The sequence below is a fragment of the Polyodon spathula genome, chromosome 45 (genome assembly GCF_017654505.1).
Source record: "Polyodon spathula isolate WHYD16114869_AA chromosome 45, ASM1765450v1, whole genome shotgun sequence".
Taxonomy (NCBI): domain Eukaryota; kingdom Metazoa; phylum Chordata; class Actinopteri; order Acipenseriformes; family Polyodontidae; genus Polyodon; species Polyodon spathula.
Window position 1 is genome coordinate 1,339,774 of NC_054578.1, and position 20,000 is coordinate 1,359,773.

General features: G+C 51.2%; 1 protein-coding gene and 1 long non-coding RNA gene across 3 annotated transcripts in view; both read right to left on the reverse strand.

Moving 5' to 3' along the window:
• Positions 1 to 1,662: 1,662 nt before the first annotated feature.
• On the reverse strand, positions 1,663 to 4,290 carry LOC121306016. Its single transcript, XR_005948134.1, has 3 exons — positions 4,211 to 4,290; positions 2,492 to 2,597; positions 1,663 to 2,184 (listed from the first exon to the last, which is right to left on the reverse strand). It is a non-coding gene; the product is annotated as an uncharacterized LOC121306016 (long non-coding RNA).
• Positions 4,291 to 7,634: 3,344 nt separating this feature from the next.
• Positions 7,635 to 20,000, reverse strand: part of ap2a1 (adaptor related protein complex 2 subunit alpha 1) — a 17,168-nt gene continuing 4,802 nt past the window's right edge. The window contains exons 3-22 of one of the 2 annotated variants that reach the window (XM_041237737.1): positions 18,681 to 18,874; positions 18,040 to 18,169; positions 17,241 to 17,310; positions 16,834 to 17,051; positions 16,049 to 16,116; positions 15,778 to 15,941; positions 15,216 to 15,358; positions 14,451 to 14,633; positions 13,950 to 14,047; positions 13,556 to 13,787; positions 13,041 to 13,226; positions 12,756 to 12,916; positions 11,902 to 11,958; positions 11,097 to 11,147; positions 10,280 to 10,452; positions 9,644 to 9,767; positions 9,088 to 9,204; positions 8,509 to 8,578; positions 8,279 to 8,413; positions 7,635 to 8,163 (exon numbers count right to left, since the gene is read on the reverse strand). In XM_041237737.1, the coding sequence (XP_041093671.1) occupies positions 8,086 to 8,163; positions 8,279 to 8,413; positions 8,509 to 8,578; positions 9,088 to 9,204; positions 9,644 to 9,767; positions 10,280 to 10,452; positions 11,097 to 11,147; positions 11,902 to 11,958; positions 12,756 to 12,916; positions 13,041 to 13,226; positions 13,556 to 13,787; positions 13,950 to 14,047; positions 14,451 to 14,633; positions 15,216 to 15,358; positions 15,778 to 15,941; positions 16,049 to 16,116; positions 16,834 to 17,051; positions 17,241 to 17,310; positions 18,040 to 18,169; positions 18,681 to 18,874 (2,652 nt within the window). In that variant the 3' untranslated portion in view covers positions 7,635 to 8,085. The remainder of the gene's footprint in view (positions 8,164 to 8,278; positions 8,414 to 8,508; positions 8,579 to 9,087; positions 9,205 to 9,643; positions 9,768 to 10,279; positions 10,453 to 11,096; positions 11,148 to 11,901; positions 11,959 to 12,755; positions 12,917 to 13,040; positions 13,227 to 13,555; positions 13,788 to 13,949; positions 14,048 to 14,450; positions 14,634 to 15,215; positions 15,359 to 15,777; positions 15,942 to 16,048; positions 16,117 to 16,833; positions 17,052 to 17,240; positions 17,311 to 18,039; positions 18,170 to 18,680; positions 18,875 to 20,000) is intronic. The other variant, XM_041237738.1, reaches the window with a different exon arrangement.

A 20,000-nucleotide genomic window follows, 5' to 3' on the forward strand; every position in this document is an offset into this window, starting at 1 on the left:
GTCACAAGTAGACAGGTGGTGCAGTGGGCTTATTCCTTAGCATTCTGTGCTGTTCATCTTGGGTACCTGGTTTCAAATCCAGGTGAGTTCTTCCTTTATTTTCAAAGACTTGCTTAATATCTTTTCATGGAAGTGAGATGGACTGGGTTCAAATCCAGCAGTTCTTTGCTTGTTTCAAATGATTTGTGAATTGACCTTATATATAGTGTGAACCAGCCCTTTCCTGTGGGAGCTGGTGGTGCAGGGGGCTAATCCCACAGCCTCCTCTCCCTGAAGATGGTGGTTCAAATCTAGGTCCTGGAGGTGAGTAATGCTGTTGGTTGTAAGTCTGGGTGCTGGTTGTAAGCAATGATGCTGGTTGTAACTAATGATGTTGGTTGTGTTTCCACAGATGGTGGTGGAGGAGGGCAGCCTGCCCAGAAGAGGAGGATGAAGAGGGGGCTTGGGCCCCCGGCCCTGGGGGGAGTGGAAGGTGGGGGTGTTGGTACTGGAGACAAGGGGAGGGAGGGAGACAGAAATCTATGGTTTTCAAGGCATTAATTAAATTTTTTTTGCAACTGAGATTAGAGAAAAAAAAAACAACTTTCTCTTCACCCAGCATCAATTGTCTCCAATACTAACACCCCCACCTTCCACTCCCCCCAGGGCCGGGGGCCCAAGCCCCCTCTTCATCCTCCTCTTCTGGGCAGGCTGCCCTCCTCTTCCTCCTCCACCACCACCATCATCTGTGGAAACACAACCAACATCATTAGTTACAACCAGCATCATTGCTTACAACCAACACCCAGACTTACAACCAACAGCATTACTCACCTCCAGGACCTAGATTTGAACCACCATCTTCAGGGAGAGGAGGCTGTGGGATTAGCCCCCTGCACCACCAGCTCCCACAGCAAAGGGCTGGTTCACATTATATATAAGGTCAATTCACAAATCCTTTTATGCCTTATATAGGATATTAAGCAAGTCTTTCAAAAAAAGAGAGGAAGAACTCACCTGGATTTGAACCCAGGTCCCCCAAGGTGAACAGCACAGCATGCCAGGCAATGAGCCACTGCACCACCTGCCTGCTTGTGAGAGTCTATTACTCTAACCTTGTATATGAGATTCATCCCAATGAAGAGGATAGGGATTATGAAACGCAGGGCTCTGAGGTAAATACCTTGGATATCAGGGTCAATACAAGGAGTGGGAGGACAGTGTGGTCCAGTGGTTAAAGTCCAGGGTTTGTAACCAGAAGATCCCTGGTTCATATCCCACTAACAGACTCACAATGTGACCCTGAGCAAGTCACTTCAGCTCCTTGTGTTCCATCCTGTGGATGAAATGTTAAATCAATGTCTCAGCAAGCACTCAGGCACTAGGGAGCAAAGCAGGGCAAGAACCTGGATACCTCTTCTTTGCAGAAGAGAACACTGGACTTTTCTTTTTCCAGAGGAAATGGACAATTAGCCTGGAAAGCAACCCCTCAGAGGAAGGACAGGTTGGAAAAGGCTTCAAGTTGTAGTTTAAAGTCTGAGCAAATACAAGCGACACAGTGTGTGTATTGCAGCTGCAATCATTTGCCTGGTTACTGTGAATAAATATGTATAGATCCCCTTCCAAGGCTGGTGTGACAGGATGCTGCATGGTGCTGTGAAGAAGGGAAACATCCACACTGTATATATTTCAAAACGTCTGCGTTTATTTAAGAAAAAGGCTTTAAAGTGAACCAGTCACTCCTCTACCAGCAATGCTAATGGAAGCTGATACGGGGGCTGCAGACCAATAAAAACACACTCCATTACCCACAATCCTCCTGCACCAAACTGGGTTCCTTGGAAACAGAAAAGTAGAAAATGTGCTCAGAAAGGGTGTATCGTGTGGTCTATCTTACCAAACATATACAATGTTCTAATTAAAGAATAGTCAGTAAATATATAGCAGTATTGTGAAACAGGATCTGGCACTGCTCAATGCCTTGCTCAGTGGGTGAGAAGCACTGGCAGATGCACTAAGAAACAAGAGGGGCGAGGGGCGAGGGGCGAGGGGCGAGGAGGGAAGGCAGCGGGCAGCGGGCAGCAGCAGCATTCCTCAGTCCAGGAGGGACAGCTCCATGCACTCCACAGCCTCAGGGTGAAGCATGTGGGTCGCCAGCTGCTCCATATCATCCAGACTCAACAAGCGCAGGCCCCGCTCGTAATCCTGAGAGAGGCAGAGGGAGAGACACGGAGTCACAACTACACGCTGGTCTGCACCTGCATTTCAGAGTGTGTGTGTGTGTGTGTACTGTATCTGTGTGTCTATATATAGCAGTGTTTGGGACCGATGGAGTAGTGTGAGAGTCTGTGCTCAGAGGGGAGAGACTAAAAGTCATATTTAAAAACTTCATGCAACTCAAAGATGATAAACGATTGAAAACACTTTCTTTGTCGGTGTTACTGTTTATAGATATATGTAGAACAACATGCATGCTTTTTACCTGAGTGCTGTGCTGTGCTGTGCAGCCTACCTGCCAGCGCCTTGCCTTTGTAGAGGAGTCCCTGTTGATTGACAGGTATGTTGAGCTTCTCAGAGACCAGACTCCAGACTGTGGAGACCTTCTCAACCTCACAGACCTGTCAAGAGACAAGAACACACAGACTCTGAGGGGATGAGCATTAAACACTGAAATTACATCGTCATCCTCACAGACAAGAACGCGCACACACACACACACTTCATCTTATCAATCAAGAGAGGCGAGAGTGAGCACCAACACTGAAACTAACTTGCCCGATCCCAACACAAACAACGGGCAGCCGTTCAGCAAGGCAGCTTCTGAGAACCAGCTCCTTTGAGAAGAGTGTGTGAGCAAGGCTAGTGCTGCTGAGACACAGGAAGTGGCTTCAAAGGGCTTTATGGGGAAAGCACACTGTATGAGGAGGCGCACAGAGCAAAGGGATACTGCAGCTGTCTCTCTTATTCTCACTTCCTGCACCCCTACATAAAGGTGACCCCCAAAGTGCTTTACATACAGAAAAAAAAAATAATAAACAGTAAGAAAAGAGAACAGTTATTAAAAACAGAAGTAACAGTAAAACTCAGAATAAAACATAAAAACGTTATGGAGAAGCTACATTAAAAAGGGATGTTTTTAATCAACATTTGAAGATTGCAATTGAAGGTGAATCTCTGAGGGGGTAAGGAGTTCCAGAGTGTTGGGGCATTAAAACAGAAAGCAGCCTCATCCCATCCTCTTACCATTCACCCTCGGAATATACTGGAGGCCAGCATCTGCAGATCTCAGAGTGCGTTCGGGCTGATATCAATTAAATATTGTGGAGATAGTCCATTCAGTGCTTTAAAAACTAGTAATACAATTTTAAAAGCAATTCTGTAATGCACAGGAAGCCATTGCAATGATGCCAGCACAGGCGTAATGCGAGCCTTTTGTTTGGTTCTAGTTAGCATTCTAGCAGCAGCATTTTGCACTAGCTGTATGCGTGATAAAGCATGACTTGTAAGTCCAGAGAATAAAGCGTTACAGTAATCTAACATAGACAAAATAAAAGCACGTCCTAATTTCTTTGCATCATCCAAGGATAAGAATAATCTAATTTTTGCAATGTTTCTTAAATGATAGAAGGACACTCTAGTAATGTATTTTATATTTGATTTAAAGGAAACTGCAGAATCAAAAATAACTCTCAGGTTTTTCACTTCAGATTTTACATTTGATTTTAGCATGCCTAGATCAATATTTGTCGAGTCCAGCTGTTGATTAGAGCCTAAAAGTAAGACTCTGTCTCATCGGAATTTAACTGCAAGAGATTCTGAGACATCCAGCTTCTAATATCGGCTAGGATATTAAAGAATGCACAGGAGCAAACATTCAATAAGGAATTGCTGTTTTCCAGTAGAACATGATTACTGCAGGTCACTGCAGCCTGATTAAACTGTGCGCGCCTGAAGTTAATTGCGCAGACTTTTCCCAATGAAGACTCGTTAAGAATCTCCAACAGTTGAAGGTATCAGCTTGCCTGACAGCAGAAACAACTGCTTATTGTTTCCAGATCACTACTGTAGTGCTTACAGGACTCGCTGTGCACCGCAAACAATGCTGCCTGTCTCAAAGCTGTGTCCTTGCTATTTAACGAGCTAGGATTGATTTCATGATGCGCTTTTTCAGATGAGTGCGTAGAATTGAACAGCACCCCCCACCCGACACGCGCTTTATTCTGTGACTTACCCAACGTTCTTATCGCTTCCGATCTTCTGCTCAGTGTTCTAATCGCTGCGCTTCCGCAGTGTAGTCCATAAAATGACGAGCATGCGCAGTGAGTCGTCCTGATAAATGTAGTTTTTAGCGCTAGAGAATGTAGTTCATAAAATGACGAGCATGCGCAGTGAGTCGTCCTGATAAATGTAGTTTTTAGCGCTAGAGAATGTAGTTCATCTCGAGCTCTCAGTGCTCCAGTGAGTCCACACACACACACACACACACACACACACACACACACATACACACTCTCTCTCCAGGGAACTCCACACACACACACACCACACACATACACACACACACACACACACACACAAACACACATACACACTCTCTACACTGAGGTGTGTGGGGTGTAGAGTGGACCAGGAGTACACACACACAACACACTCACCACACTCCAGAGTCTCTCTCAGTGAAACCCACACACAACAAACACAGCACTCACTCTCTAGAGAGAGCTCTCTCTCACCCACAGGGAACTCCACACACACACACACACACACACACACACACACACACACACTCTCTCGCTCTCTCTCCAGTGAACTCACACACACACACACACACACACACACACTCTCTCTCTCGCTCTCTCTCCAGTGAACTCCACACACACACACACACACACACACTCTCTCTCTCTCGCTCTCTCTCCAGGGAACTCCACACACACACACACACACACACACACTCACACACACAAACACACACTCTCACTCTCTCACACACACACACACACACACACACACACACACACACACACTCTCTCTCAGTGAACTCCACACACACACACACACACACACACACACACTCTCTCTCTCTCTCCAGTCTCTCCACAGAGAGGTGTGTCTCCAGTGTGAGGTGAGGTCACTCCACACACACACACACACACACACACACACACATCTCTCACTCTCTCTCCAGTCTCTCACACACACACACACACACACACACACACACTCTCTCTCCAGTGAACTCACACACACACACACCACACTCTCTCTCTCGCTCTCTCTCCAGTGAACTCCACACACACACACACACACACACACACACACACACACTCTCTCTCTCTCTCTCTCCAGTGAACTCCACACACACACACACACACACACACACACACACACTCTCTCTCTCTCTCCAGTGAACTCCACACACACACACACACACACACACACACTCTCTCTCCAGTGACACACACACACACACACACACACACACACACACCCTCACATTAGAGGGCACTTTAGGTCTCTGTGGGGTGAGTTTGAGCCACAGACAGAGGGAGTCACTTCTCTTGTGTGGTCGCTCTGTGTGTGTGTTGGTGGAGTAATGTGCTCAGAGAGGTCACTTGAGGTCTGTGTGTGTGTTGTGTGTGTGTGTACACTCTCTTCCAGTGAGAGCACTCCACCAGTGAACTCCACACACACACACACACACACACACACACACACACACACACACACACACACACACACACACACACACACTCTCTCTCGCTCTCTCTCCCTCCACTGCAGAGCCCTCCAGTAGCACACACACACACACACACACACACACACACACACACTCTCTCTCTCTCGCTCTCTCTCCAGTGAACTCCACACACACACACACACACTCTCTCTCACTCTCTCTCCAGTGAACTCCACACACACACACACACACACACTCTCTCTCGCTCTCTCTCCAGTGAAACTCCTCAAACATTACCTGACAACCACATATTCCTATCACTACAAAGACCTGCAGTGCATAACTCTGAACACTTGGCGTTAAATTCCCTCGTACCATTCACACAATCTATCACAGGTACAGTTACACTGCATTGACTCTTAACACTTGCGCACTTCCTTCACTCTACTAGCGGGGGCGGGGGGGCACTGCCAGGGTTCAGCACTGCAGAGCCCTGCTCAGTAGCAGGGCCTGTGGGTTCCAGTCACACTCACACGGGTGCCAGGACTCCCTTTCCCACTCCCTTGGGTGAGACGGGACAGGTTTGAGATTTCATTGTGAGAGGAGCAGCTGTCTGCTCCTCGGGGGTGCGATTCAGGACAACCTCTGACCCCCCCCCCCCCCCCCCCCCCTCCTCCCCCCTCCCTTCAGAACTTCCTTCCCTAACTTAAAAAAAGCAAACACAACACAACAACACATATCAATCAAAATAAAACTGCAAAACAAGATAGAGTTAAAACAGTTAAAAATACACAATATACCATTTCACACAATCTGAACAGAGCGCGCAAACACACACACACACACACACAGTGATTAGTGTCTGAGAGAGAGGAGAGGAGCGGACACTGTACTGGGAGACCCCTATTCTGTACTGGAATGTGGGGCACTGTACTGGGAGCCCCCTATTCTGTACTGGAATGTGGGGTGCTATAGTGTACTGGGAGACCCCTATTCTGTACTGGAATGTGGGGCACTGTACTGGGAGCCCCCTATTCTGTACTGGAATGTGGGGCAGTACTGGGAGCCCCTATTCTGTACTGGAATGTGGGGCACTGTACTGGGAGCCCCCTATTCTGTACTGGAATGTGGGGCACTGTACTGGGAGCCCCCTATTCTGTACTGGAATGTGGGGCACTGTACTGGGAGCCCCCTATTCTGTACTGGAATGTGGGGCACTGTACTGGGAGCCCCCTATTCTGTACTGGAATGTGGGGCACTGTACTGGGAGCCCCCTATTCTGTACTGGAATGTGGGGTGCTGTACTGGGAGCCCCCTATTCTGTACTGGAATGTGGGGTGCTGTACTGGGAGCCCCCTATTCTGTACTGGAATGTGGGGCTCAGTGTCTTCAGTGTATTCTGGGTTTGACTCCCCCTATTCTGTACTGGAATGTGAGGGTGCGGGACAGATTCTGTAACACTGTACTGAAGAAACACAAAGACTGTACTGGGAAGTGGGTAAAAACTGGGAGACCCCTGTACTGGAATGTGGGGCACTGTAGACACACACAGACACAGACTGACTGAACACCCTGTTCTGTACTGGAATGTGGGGTGCTGTACAGCCCCCTAGACTGGAATGTGGGGTGCTGTACAGCCCCCTATTGTACTGGAATGTGGGGTGCTGTACTGGTTTCATTATGTAATAAAGATCTCAGTGTCTTCAGTGTGGGTTTGACTCCAGTGTGGAGGAACGGGACAGAAACACAAACTGAAGAAACACAAAGACTTATAAAAGTAGTAAAAAAACCAGACAGACACACACAGACACAGACAGAGACACACAGAGAGACACACACAGACACAGACAGAGAGACACACACACAGACACACAGACAGAGAGACACACAGAGACACACAGACACAGACACACAGAGACACACACACACACAGAGACACACAGACAGACACACAGAGACACACAGACAGAGAGACACACAGAGACACACAGACAGAGAGACACACAGAGACACACAGACAGACACACAGACAGTGACACACACACAGGTGGAATGAAAGATCGATGTCAGAACGGTGTGTGAGAATGCTGAGAGTGGGGTGGGGGGGTCCGGAGAGCACAGTCACGTCACACACGCGTCACACACGCATCACACACGCGTCACACACGCTCGCTTGACACGCTACAACACCGACACAATCACAGGCGAGCTGCAGGATTGATACAGACACATCATTGCATCATTACCATTGTTATGAATATGAATATGAGCAATTAAACAGACAGGCATGCAGGACAGCGCACTCCCTTCAGCGCTGTCCAGAACCGGTCCAGAACCTCCCTCGACAACCGGTCCAGACTGCTCCCTTCTTCTTGTGCAGACGTTCTAGAACCCCTCCTTCTCGTTCTAGAAGGGTCCCCGCTGCTCTAGAACTGTTCTGCCAGCAGCTCGCAGAGGCGCTTCGAGACGATTTCTTTACTGCTGCGAAGAGTCAGGCGATACATCTGAGAGGAGAGAGAGGGGGGGAGAGATACATGATACATGTTATAAGACGCTGGGCTCCAGTCTCACTGTATATACAGTATAGGGTGTGCAGGTGTATATTATAGACAGGGTTACCTGCGCCTGTGCGTTGGGCTCCAGTCTCAGCAGGCAGCCCACCTGTGCTGATTTCGTTTGAATCACGCCGGCACAAACAAAGTTCTCTGGGTTTGGATCCACATTCTCCAGCAGAGCCGTGCCCAGACCCAGCAGCTGAAACAGAACCAGAACCACGACTCAGAACCGCGGCCTAGCACACACTGACTGAGAGACACACAGACACAGACAGACTGCATGAAGAGACTCACCTTTGCTTTCAGGACCTCGGTGTCCATCTGGTTATTTGCTTTGAAGATCTTCTGAGACTCCTGATGAGGACTGAAGGGGAGAGATGAGTTACAATCACCCAGAAATACAGTGCAGTGCAGTACAATACAATACAGTGCAGTGCAATATAATACAATACAGTAGAGTGCAGTGCAATACAATACAGTACAACCCTACAGTACAATACAGTGCAGCGCAATACAATACAATACAGTGCAATATAATACAATACAGTAGAGTGCAGTGCAATACAATACAGTACAACACTACAGCACACTACAGTGCAGCGCAATACAATACAATACAGTGCAGTGCAATATAATACAATACAGTAGAGTGCAGTGCAATACAACACAACACTACAGTACAATACAGTGCAGTGCAATACAATACAGTTCAGTGCAATACAATACAGTGCAGTGCAGTAAAGCGCAGTACAATCTATTCCAGTAGCTGTGCAAATCCACCTGAACTGCAATCCACTAACCCTTCATCACCAACATCACCCAGCATCCCCAGCACTCCCAGGCTCAGCTGTTCCCAGTATTCCCAGTACTCACAGGCTCAGCTGTTTCCAGCGCTGGAAGAAGTCCTGAGACGCCATCTCTGTGGGCTGGAAGAACTTGTTAATGGTGACGGGGAGCTTGAGAGAGAGATTCTGAAGAGCAGCGCCATACCTGCAACAGAGGATCAATACAGGATCAATACGAGATCAATACAGCATCAATACAGGATCAACACAGGACCAATACAGGATCAACACAGGATCAATACAGGATCAACACATGATCAATACAGGATCAACACAGGACCAATACAAGACCAATACAGCAGCAATACAGGATCAATACAGGATCAATACGAGATCAATACAGCATCAATACAGGATCAACACAGGACCAATACAGGATCAACACAGGATCAATACAGGATCAACACAGGACCAATACAGGATCAATACAGCAGCAATACAGGATCAATACAGGATCAACACAGGACCAATACAGCATCAATACAGGAGCAACACAGGATCAATACAGCATCACTGCACTGGGAGCAATCACACACACCCAGGGCGCTGGTTACTGGGTGCACTGGTTTCTGCTCCTCTCGTACCTGAACTTGATGTTGATCTGTGGAGCCTCAGTGAATTCAGACAAGCACTCGATGTTGAGAACCTGCTGCTCCTGAGCTCCTCCGTCCACCAGGGGCGCTACTGGCTTTGTCTGCAGATTGAGCTGTGAGGGAAGCAGTCAAGGAATCTGTACAACACTGCCCACACCCAGGGCGCTGGTTACTCCCTGCTCCCTCTGCTCCTCTCCTCTCTCTCCTCTCCCTCTCCCCTCCTCTCCCCTCCTCTCTCCTCTCCCTCTCCCCCTCCTCTCTCTCTCTCTCTCCCCTCCTCTCTCCTCTCCTCTCTCTCTCTCTCTCTCTCTCTCTCTCTCCTCTCGTCTCCCTCTCCCCTCCTCTCTTCTCTCCTCTCTTCTCCTCTCTCTCCTCTCTCCTCTCTCTCCTCTCCTCTCTCTCCTCTCCTCTCTCTCTCTCCTCTCCTCTCTCTCTCTCCTCTCTTCTCTCCTCTCTCTCTCTCTCTCTCTCTCTCTCTCTCTCTCTCTCTCTCTCTTCTCTCCTCTCCTCTCTCTCCTCTCCTCTCCTCTCTCCTCTCCTCTCTCTCCTCTTTCTCCTCTCCCTCTCCCCTCCTCTCTCTCTCTCCTCTCCTCTCTCTCTCTCTCTCTCTCCTCTCTCTCTGGATATGACTCTGCAGTTCTCCAGGGTAGATGACAGTGGTGCTGAAGTTCTGGAACTGGACTGAGGTTTTGTTCCCGTAGAACAGATACATGCGGCCCAGGTTCTGCCGGTACTCGGACTTGATCCCAATCTGCATGAGCTGGTTCTCAAACAGAACCCCGTTATTCTTGCAGACAAACCTGCAGAGAGACGAGAAAAGAGGAGAGAGGGAAGAGAGGAGAGGAGAGAGAGGAGAGTTAATATGTGCCAAATATTTACACCAGGATGGTTTCACACAGACACACAGACAGACAGACAATCATCTGAACTTCACACGTTTTTCAGTTAAACTGAAAACACAGGAGGGACATTTCTGATCAACACAGGAGAGGAGAGGAGGAGCGACGATGGCAGCAGAGGGGTGAGGAGGAGGGAGGGGAGAGGATGGCAGCGGAGGGGTGAGGGAGGGGTGAGGATGGTAGCAGAGGGGTGAGGGAGGGGTGAGGATGGTAGCAGAGGGGTGAGGGGTGAGGAGGAAGGAGAGGAGGAGAGGAGGGGAGACGATGGTAGCAGAGGGGTGAGGAGTGAGGAAGAGGGAGGGGAGAGGATGGCAGCGGAGGGGTGAGGGAGGGGTGAGGATGGTAGAAGAGGGGTGAGGGGTGAGGAGGAGGGAGGGGAGAGGATGGCAGCGGAGGGGTGAGGGAGGGGTGAGAATGGTAGCAGAGGGGTGAGGGGTGAGGAGGAGGGAGGAGAGAGGAGGAGAGGAGAGGAGGGGAGACGATGGTAGCAGAGGGGTGAGGAGTGAGGAGGAGGGAGGGGTGAGGGGGGGTGAGGAGATTCTTACTTGTTCAGAAGCTCGTCTGATTCGGGCAAAAGTGGAGCAGCGTCCTCTGAACTGAGAACAGAGGAGGAGGAAGAGGAGGGAGCAGGAGGGGTAGAGCTGAGAGAAGGGACAGGAGAGGAGAGGAGAGAGGACAGAGGAGAGAGAGAGGAGAGAGAGAGAGAGAGAGAGAGGAGAGAGAGGAGAGGAGAGAGAGAGAGGAGGGAGGAGAGAGAGGAGAGAGAGAGAGAGAGAGAGAGAGGGGGAGGAGAGAGAGAGAGGGAGAGAGAGAGAGGGCGGAGGGAGGAGAGAGAGGAGGGAGAGGAGAGGAGAGAGAGAGGAGAGAGAGAGAGAGAGGAGGGGAGGAGAGAGAGGAGAGAGGAGAGAGAGAGAGAGAGAGGAGAGAGAGAGAGAGAGAGAGGAGGAGGAGAGAGAGAGGGGAGAGAGAGAGAGAGAGAGGAGAGAGAGAGAGAGGGGGAGAGGAGAGAGAGGAGAGGGGGGGAGGAGAGAGAGAGGGGTAGAGGAGAGAGGAGGGAGAGAGGAGGAGAGAGAGAGAGAGAGAGGGAGGAGAGGAGAGAGAGAGGGGGAGAGGAGAGAGGAGAGGAGAGAGGGGGGAGAAAGAGAGAGAGGGGTAGAGGAGAGAGAGGGGAGGGGAGAGCGATAAGCAGGCAGTGGTTAGTTTTGCGGTTTTAATCATACAAGCAGAAAACACAGAGACACAAACACAGAGACACAAACACAGAGAATCTTGGACTCTTTCAGTGCAGATACGAGAGGAAACATTTCTAGTTTGATTTATTTATATGTTATTTTATTTTATTTTTTTTACTCTGAATCTGCATCCACCAATAAGGAGTCAGAACTCTGGGTGGGCGGGTCCAGATCACTGCAACATCCAATCAGGAGCGAGACAGAGAGAGAAAGGGAAAGAGAGCAGAGAAAGAAAGAAACAACCAATCACAAAATAGGAAGACAGAGACAAAAACCAGACAGGCTGAGAAAGAAACAGATTTAAAAAAACAAGAAAACGAGAGAATGAGATTCAGACAAAAACAGGAAAGTAACCCAACCTGCTCCTGATCATTGCAATAATAATAATAATAATAATAATAATAATAATAAACTATCATTACTAGACTTCATTGAGGGGAGCTCTGAACCCCAGGACTGGGTGCAGCAGCAGCAGGGCTAGTGTGAGTTTCTAACCCTGCTCAAACTCCTGCCTCCTGATCATTGCAATATTAATAATACTAGACTTCATTGAGGGGAGCTCTGAACCCCAGGACTGGGTGCAGCAGCAGCAGGGCTAGTGTGAGTTTCTAACCCTGCTCAAACTCCTGCCTCCTGATCATTGCAATATTAATAATACTAGACTTCATTGAGGGGAGCTCTGAACCCCAGGACTGGGTGCAGCAGCAGCAGCAGGGCTAGTGTGAGTTTGTAACCCTGCTCAAACTCCTGGCTCCTGATCATTGCAATATTAATAATACTAGACTTCATTGAGGGGAGCTCTGAACCCCAGGACTGGGTGCAGCAGCAGGGCTAGTGTGAGTTTGTAACCCTGCTCAAACTCCTGCCTCCTGATCATTGCAATATTAATAATCTTGATCCATCACTCAGAGGGTCAAAGATACAAACAAACAGACAAACAAACAGGATACGTTCTCATCCCTGACCCCTCACCTCAGGAAGTTGTCATCGCCACTGGCAGGGGGAGGAGCCACCGGCCCCGCCTCCGAGAACACGTCAACCAATAAGCTGCCAACTCCAGGGGCCGAGGAGCCAATCACAGGAGCCGCTGTAGCTCTGAGACCCAGGAGATCAGCAGAGGGAGAGGGAGTGGACTGGAGAGAGAGAGAGAGAGAGAGAGAGAGAGGAGAGAGAGGAGAAAGAATGATTGAGCTGTGCAGTTATCCAGGGTGTAGTTATTCAGGGGTTCAGTTATTCAGGGGGTACAGTTATTCTCACCGCATTGGAAGCTGCCACCGCCTCGGCCACGCCCCCCATCCCCCCTCCGTTGACTTCTGACCCCGACTCCTTCTTCCCGTCCTCGAGTTCGGAGGCGGAGACCCCCGGACCCTTCTTCTTCTTTAGCTTGGCCAGGATAGAGGACTCCCTCTCTGGGAACGGAGGCATCTCCTCCAGGACCGTCGCCTGGAGAGGAGAGAGAGGAGAGAGGAGAGGAATTAATAACACAGAGAGACACAGACAGCTCTCTGCTGGAGCTCCCCCTCCCCCTCCCCCTTCCTCTGCTCCTCTTCTCTCCTCCTCAGGGAACGCTTCTCTCTCTCTCTCTCTCCTCTCTCTCTCTCTCTCTCTCTCTCTCTCTCTCTTTACAGCACCATAACACAGAGAGACATCAGTGCACACTACAGAGGAGAGCTTCAGGTACTCCACAGCTCTCTGCTGGAGCTCCCCCTCCCCCTCTCCCGCTTCCTCTCTCCTCTCTCTCTCTCTCTCTCTCTCTCTCTCTCTCTCTTTACCAGCACATCGGTGCTCGCTATAGAGGAGAGCTTCAGGTACTCCACAGCTCTCTGCTGGAGCTCCACGTCGGAATTCCGGATCTGGGAATCCGATCTCAGAACCTCCTGGATGGTGGGCTTCGTCTCCGGGAACAGGTTGATGAACTTGATGTAGGCGGAGAGGAGCAGCGCGCGGGTCGGAACCGAACAGAGATGGAACTTCGAGTGGAGGAGATTAAACTGGACCAGGGGGCTGCGAGAGACAGAGAAGAGAGGGGGTGTGAGAGAACAGAGAGAGGGATGAGAGGAGAGAGAGGAGAGATAGAAGAGAGATAGAGAGGAGAGAGAAAGAGAGAGGAGAGAGATGAGAGAGCGTGTACTGGTTTGCTCTGGTTGAACTGGTTTCCTTTCTCACCTGGATCTGGGGTCGCCCGCGATGAGGTTCCCAAATTCCCCCAGGATGTAACCGCCAACTTTCACCATGTTCTCATGACAGGCTGGAGCCTGGAGAGCCTAGGAGAGATACAGAAAGAGAGAGAGAGAAAGAGAGAGAGAGGAGAGAGGAGAGGAGAGAGGAGAGAGAGGAGAGAGGAGAGGGGAGAGAGGAGAGAGGAGACAGGAGAGGAGAGAGAGAGGAGAGAGGAGAGAGGAGAGAGAGAGGAGAGAGGAGAGGGAGAGGAGAGAGAGAGAGGAGAGAGGAGAGAGGAGAGGGAGAGGAGAGAGAGGAGAGAGAGAGAGAGAGAGGAGAGAGAGAGAGAGAGAGAGAGAGAGAGAGAGGAGAGAGAGAGAGAGAGGAGAGAGGAGAGAGAGAGAGAGAGAGAGAGGAGAGGGGAAATGTGATTCTCTCAGTCCAGGTCCTGTTGCTCTAACCCCGATCCCTGCCCCCCCCCGCCTCTCCCTCCTCTCCCCCCCTCACCTCGAAGACGGTCTTGGCTGCGTACCCCTGCACATCGTCCCGGTTGATGACGATCTGGATCACTCGGTACCAGACCTCCTCGCTCACGTAGTCGCCCGCAATGCGGATCAGGTTGAGAATCGTGTCCACGTACCACGAGTAATCCACAGCGTACTTCTCAGCCAGGACCGCCACCTTCAGCACCTGAGCCAGAGAGAGGAGAGCACAGGGGGGGTGAGCGGACTCCTCTCTAACAGAGCAGTCTGCAGTCTCCAGGGGGAGGGTGCAGGGTGCAGGGAGAGGGGTCGTTCACTCACGGTCTCCTCTCTAATAGAGCAGTCTGCAGTCTCCAGGGGGAGGGTGCAGGGTGCAGGGAGAGGGGTCGTTCACTCACGGTCTCCTCTCTAATAGAGTAGTCTGCAGTCTCCAGGGGGAGGGTGCAGGGTGCAGGGAGAGGGGTCGTTCACTCACGGTCTCCTCTCTAATAGAGTAGTCTGCAGTCTCCAGGGGGAGGGTGCAGGGTGCAGGGAGAGGGGTCGTTCACTCACGGTCTCCTCTCTAATAGAGTAGTCTGCAGTCTCCAGGGGGAGGGTGCAGGGTGCAGGGAGAGGGGTCGTTCACTCACGGTCTCCTCTCTAATAGAGTAGTCTGCAGTCTCCAGGGGGAGGGTGCAGGGTGCAGGGTGCAGGGAGAGGGGTCGTTCACTCACGGTCTCCTCTCTAATAGAGTAGTCTGCAGTCTCCAGGGGGAGGGTGCAGGGTGCAGGGAGAGGGGTCTTTCACTCACGGTCTCCTCTCTAATAGAGTAGTCTGCAGTCTCCAGGTAGCTCAGTTTCTCAGCGACGATCTGCTTGGCATTGCTTCGGTCACACATGGCGTAGAGCAGGTCAGCCGCACGCTGTCGCACGCTAACATCACGCTCCGTCTGAAACACGGGACACCCAGGAACACGCGTCACACAACACGCCAGCGTACAGGGTGCAGGGAGCAGGGTGCAGTGTGTAGTGTGCAGTGTACAGCGTATAGGGTGCAGTGTATAGGGTGCAGGGTGCAGTGTGCAGTGTGCAGTGTGTAGTGTATAGGGTGCAGTGTGCAGTGTACAGTGTGTAGTGTGCAGTGTGTAGTGTGTAGGGTGCAGTGTGCAGTGTATAGGGTGCAGTGTGCAGTGTGCAGGGTGCAGGGTGCAGGGAGCAGTGTGCAGTGTGTACTGTGCAGGGCGCAGTGTGTAGTGTGTAGTGTGCAGGGTGCAGTGTATACTGTGCAGGGTGTAGTGTGCAGGGTGCAGTGTATAGTGTGCAGTGTGCAGTGTGTAGGGCGCAGGGTGCAGTGTGTAGTGTATAGGGTGCAGTGTGCAGTGATGACGGTCTCTATGTGAGTCTTCACTGCCTCGTGGGAGAACTCGGAGCTGGCCAGCGTACACATGCTCTCCAGGGCCAGGTAGCGCAGGTTGGTCTCTCGGTGCTGCAGGAACTGACCCAGCTGATTACAGGCGCGCACAAGGAGGTTCGGCTCACTGAGGAGGGGGAGAGGGGGAGAGGAGAGATTAGACAGAGAGACTCAGACTCAGTGGATCACCAGGCTGAGCGATGGATTATCGATGGGTTATTGATTATTGATTACCTGTCATAGTGGATCACCAGGCTGATGGCCTCGAACAGGATGGCGTTCTTTGCGTTGGAGTGCTGCACCTTCTTGGATTTGGGCGGCTCCTGCGCTTTGTTCAGAATGGTCTCCAGACACTCCACCAGCCGGCCCTTCACAGCGCCCTCCTCTGGAGGAGGATAGCACTGCAGGAGCCGGAGCAGCTTCACAGACAGCCAGGGAGCCGGGACAAAATAATAGGTGTAGTCCTGGAGATCAGTGTAGTGTGCAGTGTGCAGTGTGAGAGAGGAGCAGAGAGCAGTGTGTAGTGGAGCAGCAGTGTGCAGTGATGAGAGTGTATAGAGTGAGAGAGGAGAGGAAGTGGTACTGAGTGGAGCAGTGACGTATGATCTGAGAGGCGGAGAGCACTACATGCCGGGTGTGGAGTTGTGCACGCGAGTGAATGAAAAGAGAGGAGAGAGAGAGAGGAGTGAGTCTTCACTGCCTCGAGGGAGAACTCGGAGAGGCCAGCGTACACATGCTCTCCAGAGGTAGAGCAGGTTGGTCTCTCGGTGCTGCAGAACTGACCCAGCTGATGAGAGGCGCGCACAAGGAGGTTCGGCTCACTGAGGAGGGGGAGAGGGGGAGAGGAGAGATTAGACAGAGAGACTCAGACTCAGTGGATCACCAGGCTGAGCGATGGATTATCGATGGGTTATTGATTATTGATTACCTGTCATAGTGGATCACCAGGCTGATGGTCCACTCTCCCTCCTCTCTTTCTACTCGAACAGGATGGCGTTCTTTGCGTTGGAGTGCTGCACCTTCTTGGATTTGGGCGGCTCCTGCGCTTTGTTCAGAATGGTCTCCAGACACTCCACCAGCCGGCCCTTCACAGCGCCCTCCTCTGGAGGAGGATAGCACTGCAGGAGCCGGAGCAGCTTCACAGACAGCCAGGGAGCCGGGACAAAATAATAGGTGTAGTCCTGGAGATCAGTGGAGGCTGAAGAGACAATCTGAGAGAGGAGAGAGAGGAGAGAGGGAGTGTGAGAGGAGAGAGAAAGAGAGAGAGAGGAGAGAGGAGAGAGACAGAGTGAGAGAAGAGAGAGATCAGTGCAGTGTGTATAGCAGTGTGTATAGAGTGCAGTGTGTAGAGTGGAGAGGGTGTGAGAGAGTGCAGTGAGTAGTGATGCAGTGTGTCACCCTGCTCAGTGTGTACAGTGCAGTGTGTAGACGCAGGTTTTGAACTCGTCAGGAGTGTGTACAGTGCAGTGTGTAGAGAGATGCAGTGTGTACACGCCCTGAAAACACCCAGAGAAGAATGAGAGTGTGCGGAGAGCAGGGCAGTGTGTATAGTGTGCAGGGTGCAGTGTGTATAGTGCAGTGTGTACAGTGCAGTGTGTATAGCGTGCAGTGTGTATAGTGTGCAGTGTGTATAGTGTGCAGTGTGTATAGCGTGCAGTGTGTATAGTGCAGTGTGTATAGTGCAGTGTGTATAGTGCAGTGTGTATAGCGTGCAGTGTGTATAGTGCAGTGTGTATAGCGTGCAGTGTGTATAGTGCAGTGTGTATAGTGTGCAGTGTGTATAGCGTGCAGTGTGTATAGTGCAGTGTGTATAGTGCAGTGTGTATAGCGTGCAGTGTGTACAGTGCAGTGTGTACAGTGCAGTGTGTATAGTGCAGTGTGTATAGCGTGCAGTGTGTATAGCGTGCAGTGTGTATAGTGCAGTGTGTACAGTGCAGTGTGTATAGTGCAGTGTGTATAGCGTGCAGTGTGTATAGTGTGCAGTGTGTATAGTGCAGTGTGTATAGTGCAGTGTGTATAGCGTGCAGTGTGTATAGTGCAGTGTGTATAGTGCAGTGTGTATAGTGCAGTGTGTATAGTGCAGTGTGTACAGTGCAGTGTGTACAGTGCAGTGTGTATAGCGTGCAGTGTGTACAGTGCAGTGTGTATAGCGTGCAGTGTGTATAGTGTGCAGTGTGTATAGTGTGCAGTGTGTATAGCGTGCAGTGTGCTCCAGAGTTGCTCACCATGTGCTGATCGTTGAGGAGATGCACGACCCTCGAAGTCCACTCTCCCATGAGAACGAGATCCGGAGACGTCTTGTAGAGTCGAAGCAAACACAGAGCAGCACTCTGCTTTACACTGTCCATAGTGTCACTGAAACAACACCCCATAATAACCCCCTGATCACACACAGCAGCTCTCTGCTTCACACTGTCCATAGCGTCACTGAACACCCCATAATAACCCCCTGATCACACACAGCAGCTCTCTGCTTCACACTGTCCATAGCGACACTGAACACCCCATAATAACCCCCTGATCACACACAGCAGCTCTCTGCTTCACACTGTCCATAGCGACACTGAACACCCCATAATAACCCCCTGATCACACACAGCAGCTCTCTGCTTCACACTGTCCATAGCGACACTGAACACCCCATCATAACCCCCTGATCACACACAGCAGCTCTCTGCTTCACACTGTCCATAGCGACACTGAACACCCCATAATAACCCCCTGATCACACGCAGCAGCTCTCTGCTTCACACTGTCCATAGCGACACTGAACACCCCATCATAACCCCCTGACGACACACACGGAGCAGCTGTGCGCTCCGCCCCTGGTCGCGTGTCTCTGGCGTTGCTAAGCAGGCGCGCTCACCCTGCCACCAGCACCCGGGGGATGTCTGCGGCGAACGCCTCGCCCATCTCTCTGCTGCCCACGTTGGCGATGCAGTGCAGCGACAGGCACATGAAGGTGGGGTTGCGGCTCGCCAGGTCGTTCTTGACGCCGTTGTTGATCAGCCGGATCAGCTCGCTGTTGGAGTTCACCAGCACCGAGATGAACAGGTAGCCCTGGAGAGGAGAGAGGGGGCAGTGCTTCTCTCTGTTTCTCAGTGTACTTGATGCAGCTCAGCAGGGTCATGGTTATGGGTAGGGGGTAGGGGTAGTGTAGGGGTAGGGGGAGGGGTGTAGACCAGGGGAACAAGGGAGTCTCTCAATACCAATCTGTTCTCCCCCGTACGCCCATGAACTTGTTCGAGTCAGCAGTCAGCAGCGGTTACCAGTACCCCCATCCCCCGTAACGAAGGGGACCCCATAGGGGGTTCGGGGCCAGTTTACCCATCCATCCCCCATAGGGGGGGTAGTGCCCATCCCCATCAGGGTCCCATCCCCCAGTCACGAGCAGTAGCAAAGAGTCACCTGGTTATGGGTAGGGGGTGGTCCCCCCAATACATGAACAACTCCGGTAGTGTACATCCCCAGGGGGTCAGGGGGTAGGGGTAGGTGTATCCACAATTCTCCTCCACTCTGTTCCTCAGTGTAGGTTCCAGCTCAGCCCAACATCCCCAGTATGGGTAGGGGGTGGGGTTGACAAAGTGTAGGGGGGTTACCTCGGGGTAGTCGTAGGGGAGTCAGTACCAATACCCTAGATCCCCCAACCAATCACATCCCATCCCCCATCACAGGGTACTTGTTGGAGCTCAGCAGGGTAGGTAGTGGGGGGGGTGGACATGGTTATGGGGTATCCCCCATCCCAGTCTCTGCAGAGATGGTGACAATAGGTTCTCTGAAAGTCAGTGTCCCCACAGGGGTTATGGGTTAGTAGGGGGTATCCCCAGGGGTGTAGGGGGTAGGGGGTAGGGTCAGTGTTCTCTCACAATCTGTTTCTCAGTGTACTTGTTGGAGCTCAGCAGGGTTATGTTTAATAGGGTAGGGGGTAGTGGTAGGGGGTAGGGGGTATCACAGGGTCCCAGCTTCTCCCATCACAATCTGTTCCAGTGTACTTGTTGGAGCTCAGCAGGGTTATGGTTATGGGTAGGGGGTTGGGGTAGTGTAGGGGGTACAACCTCGAGGTAGGGGTATACCAATCACCATGCTTCAACCCCATCACATCTGTTTCTCAGTGTAACGAAGTTGGAGCTCAGCAGGGTTATGGTTTATGGAGTAGGGGGTTGGGGGTAGTGTAGGGGGTAGGGGG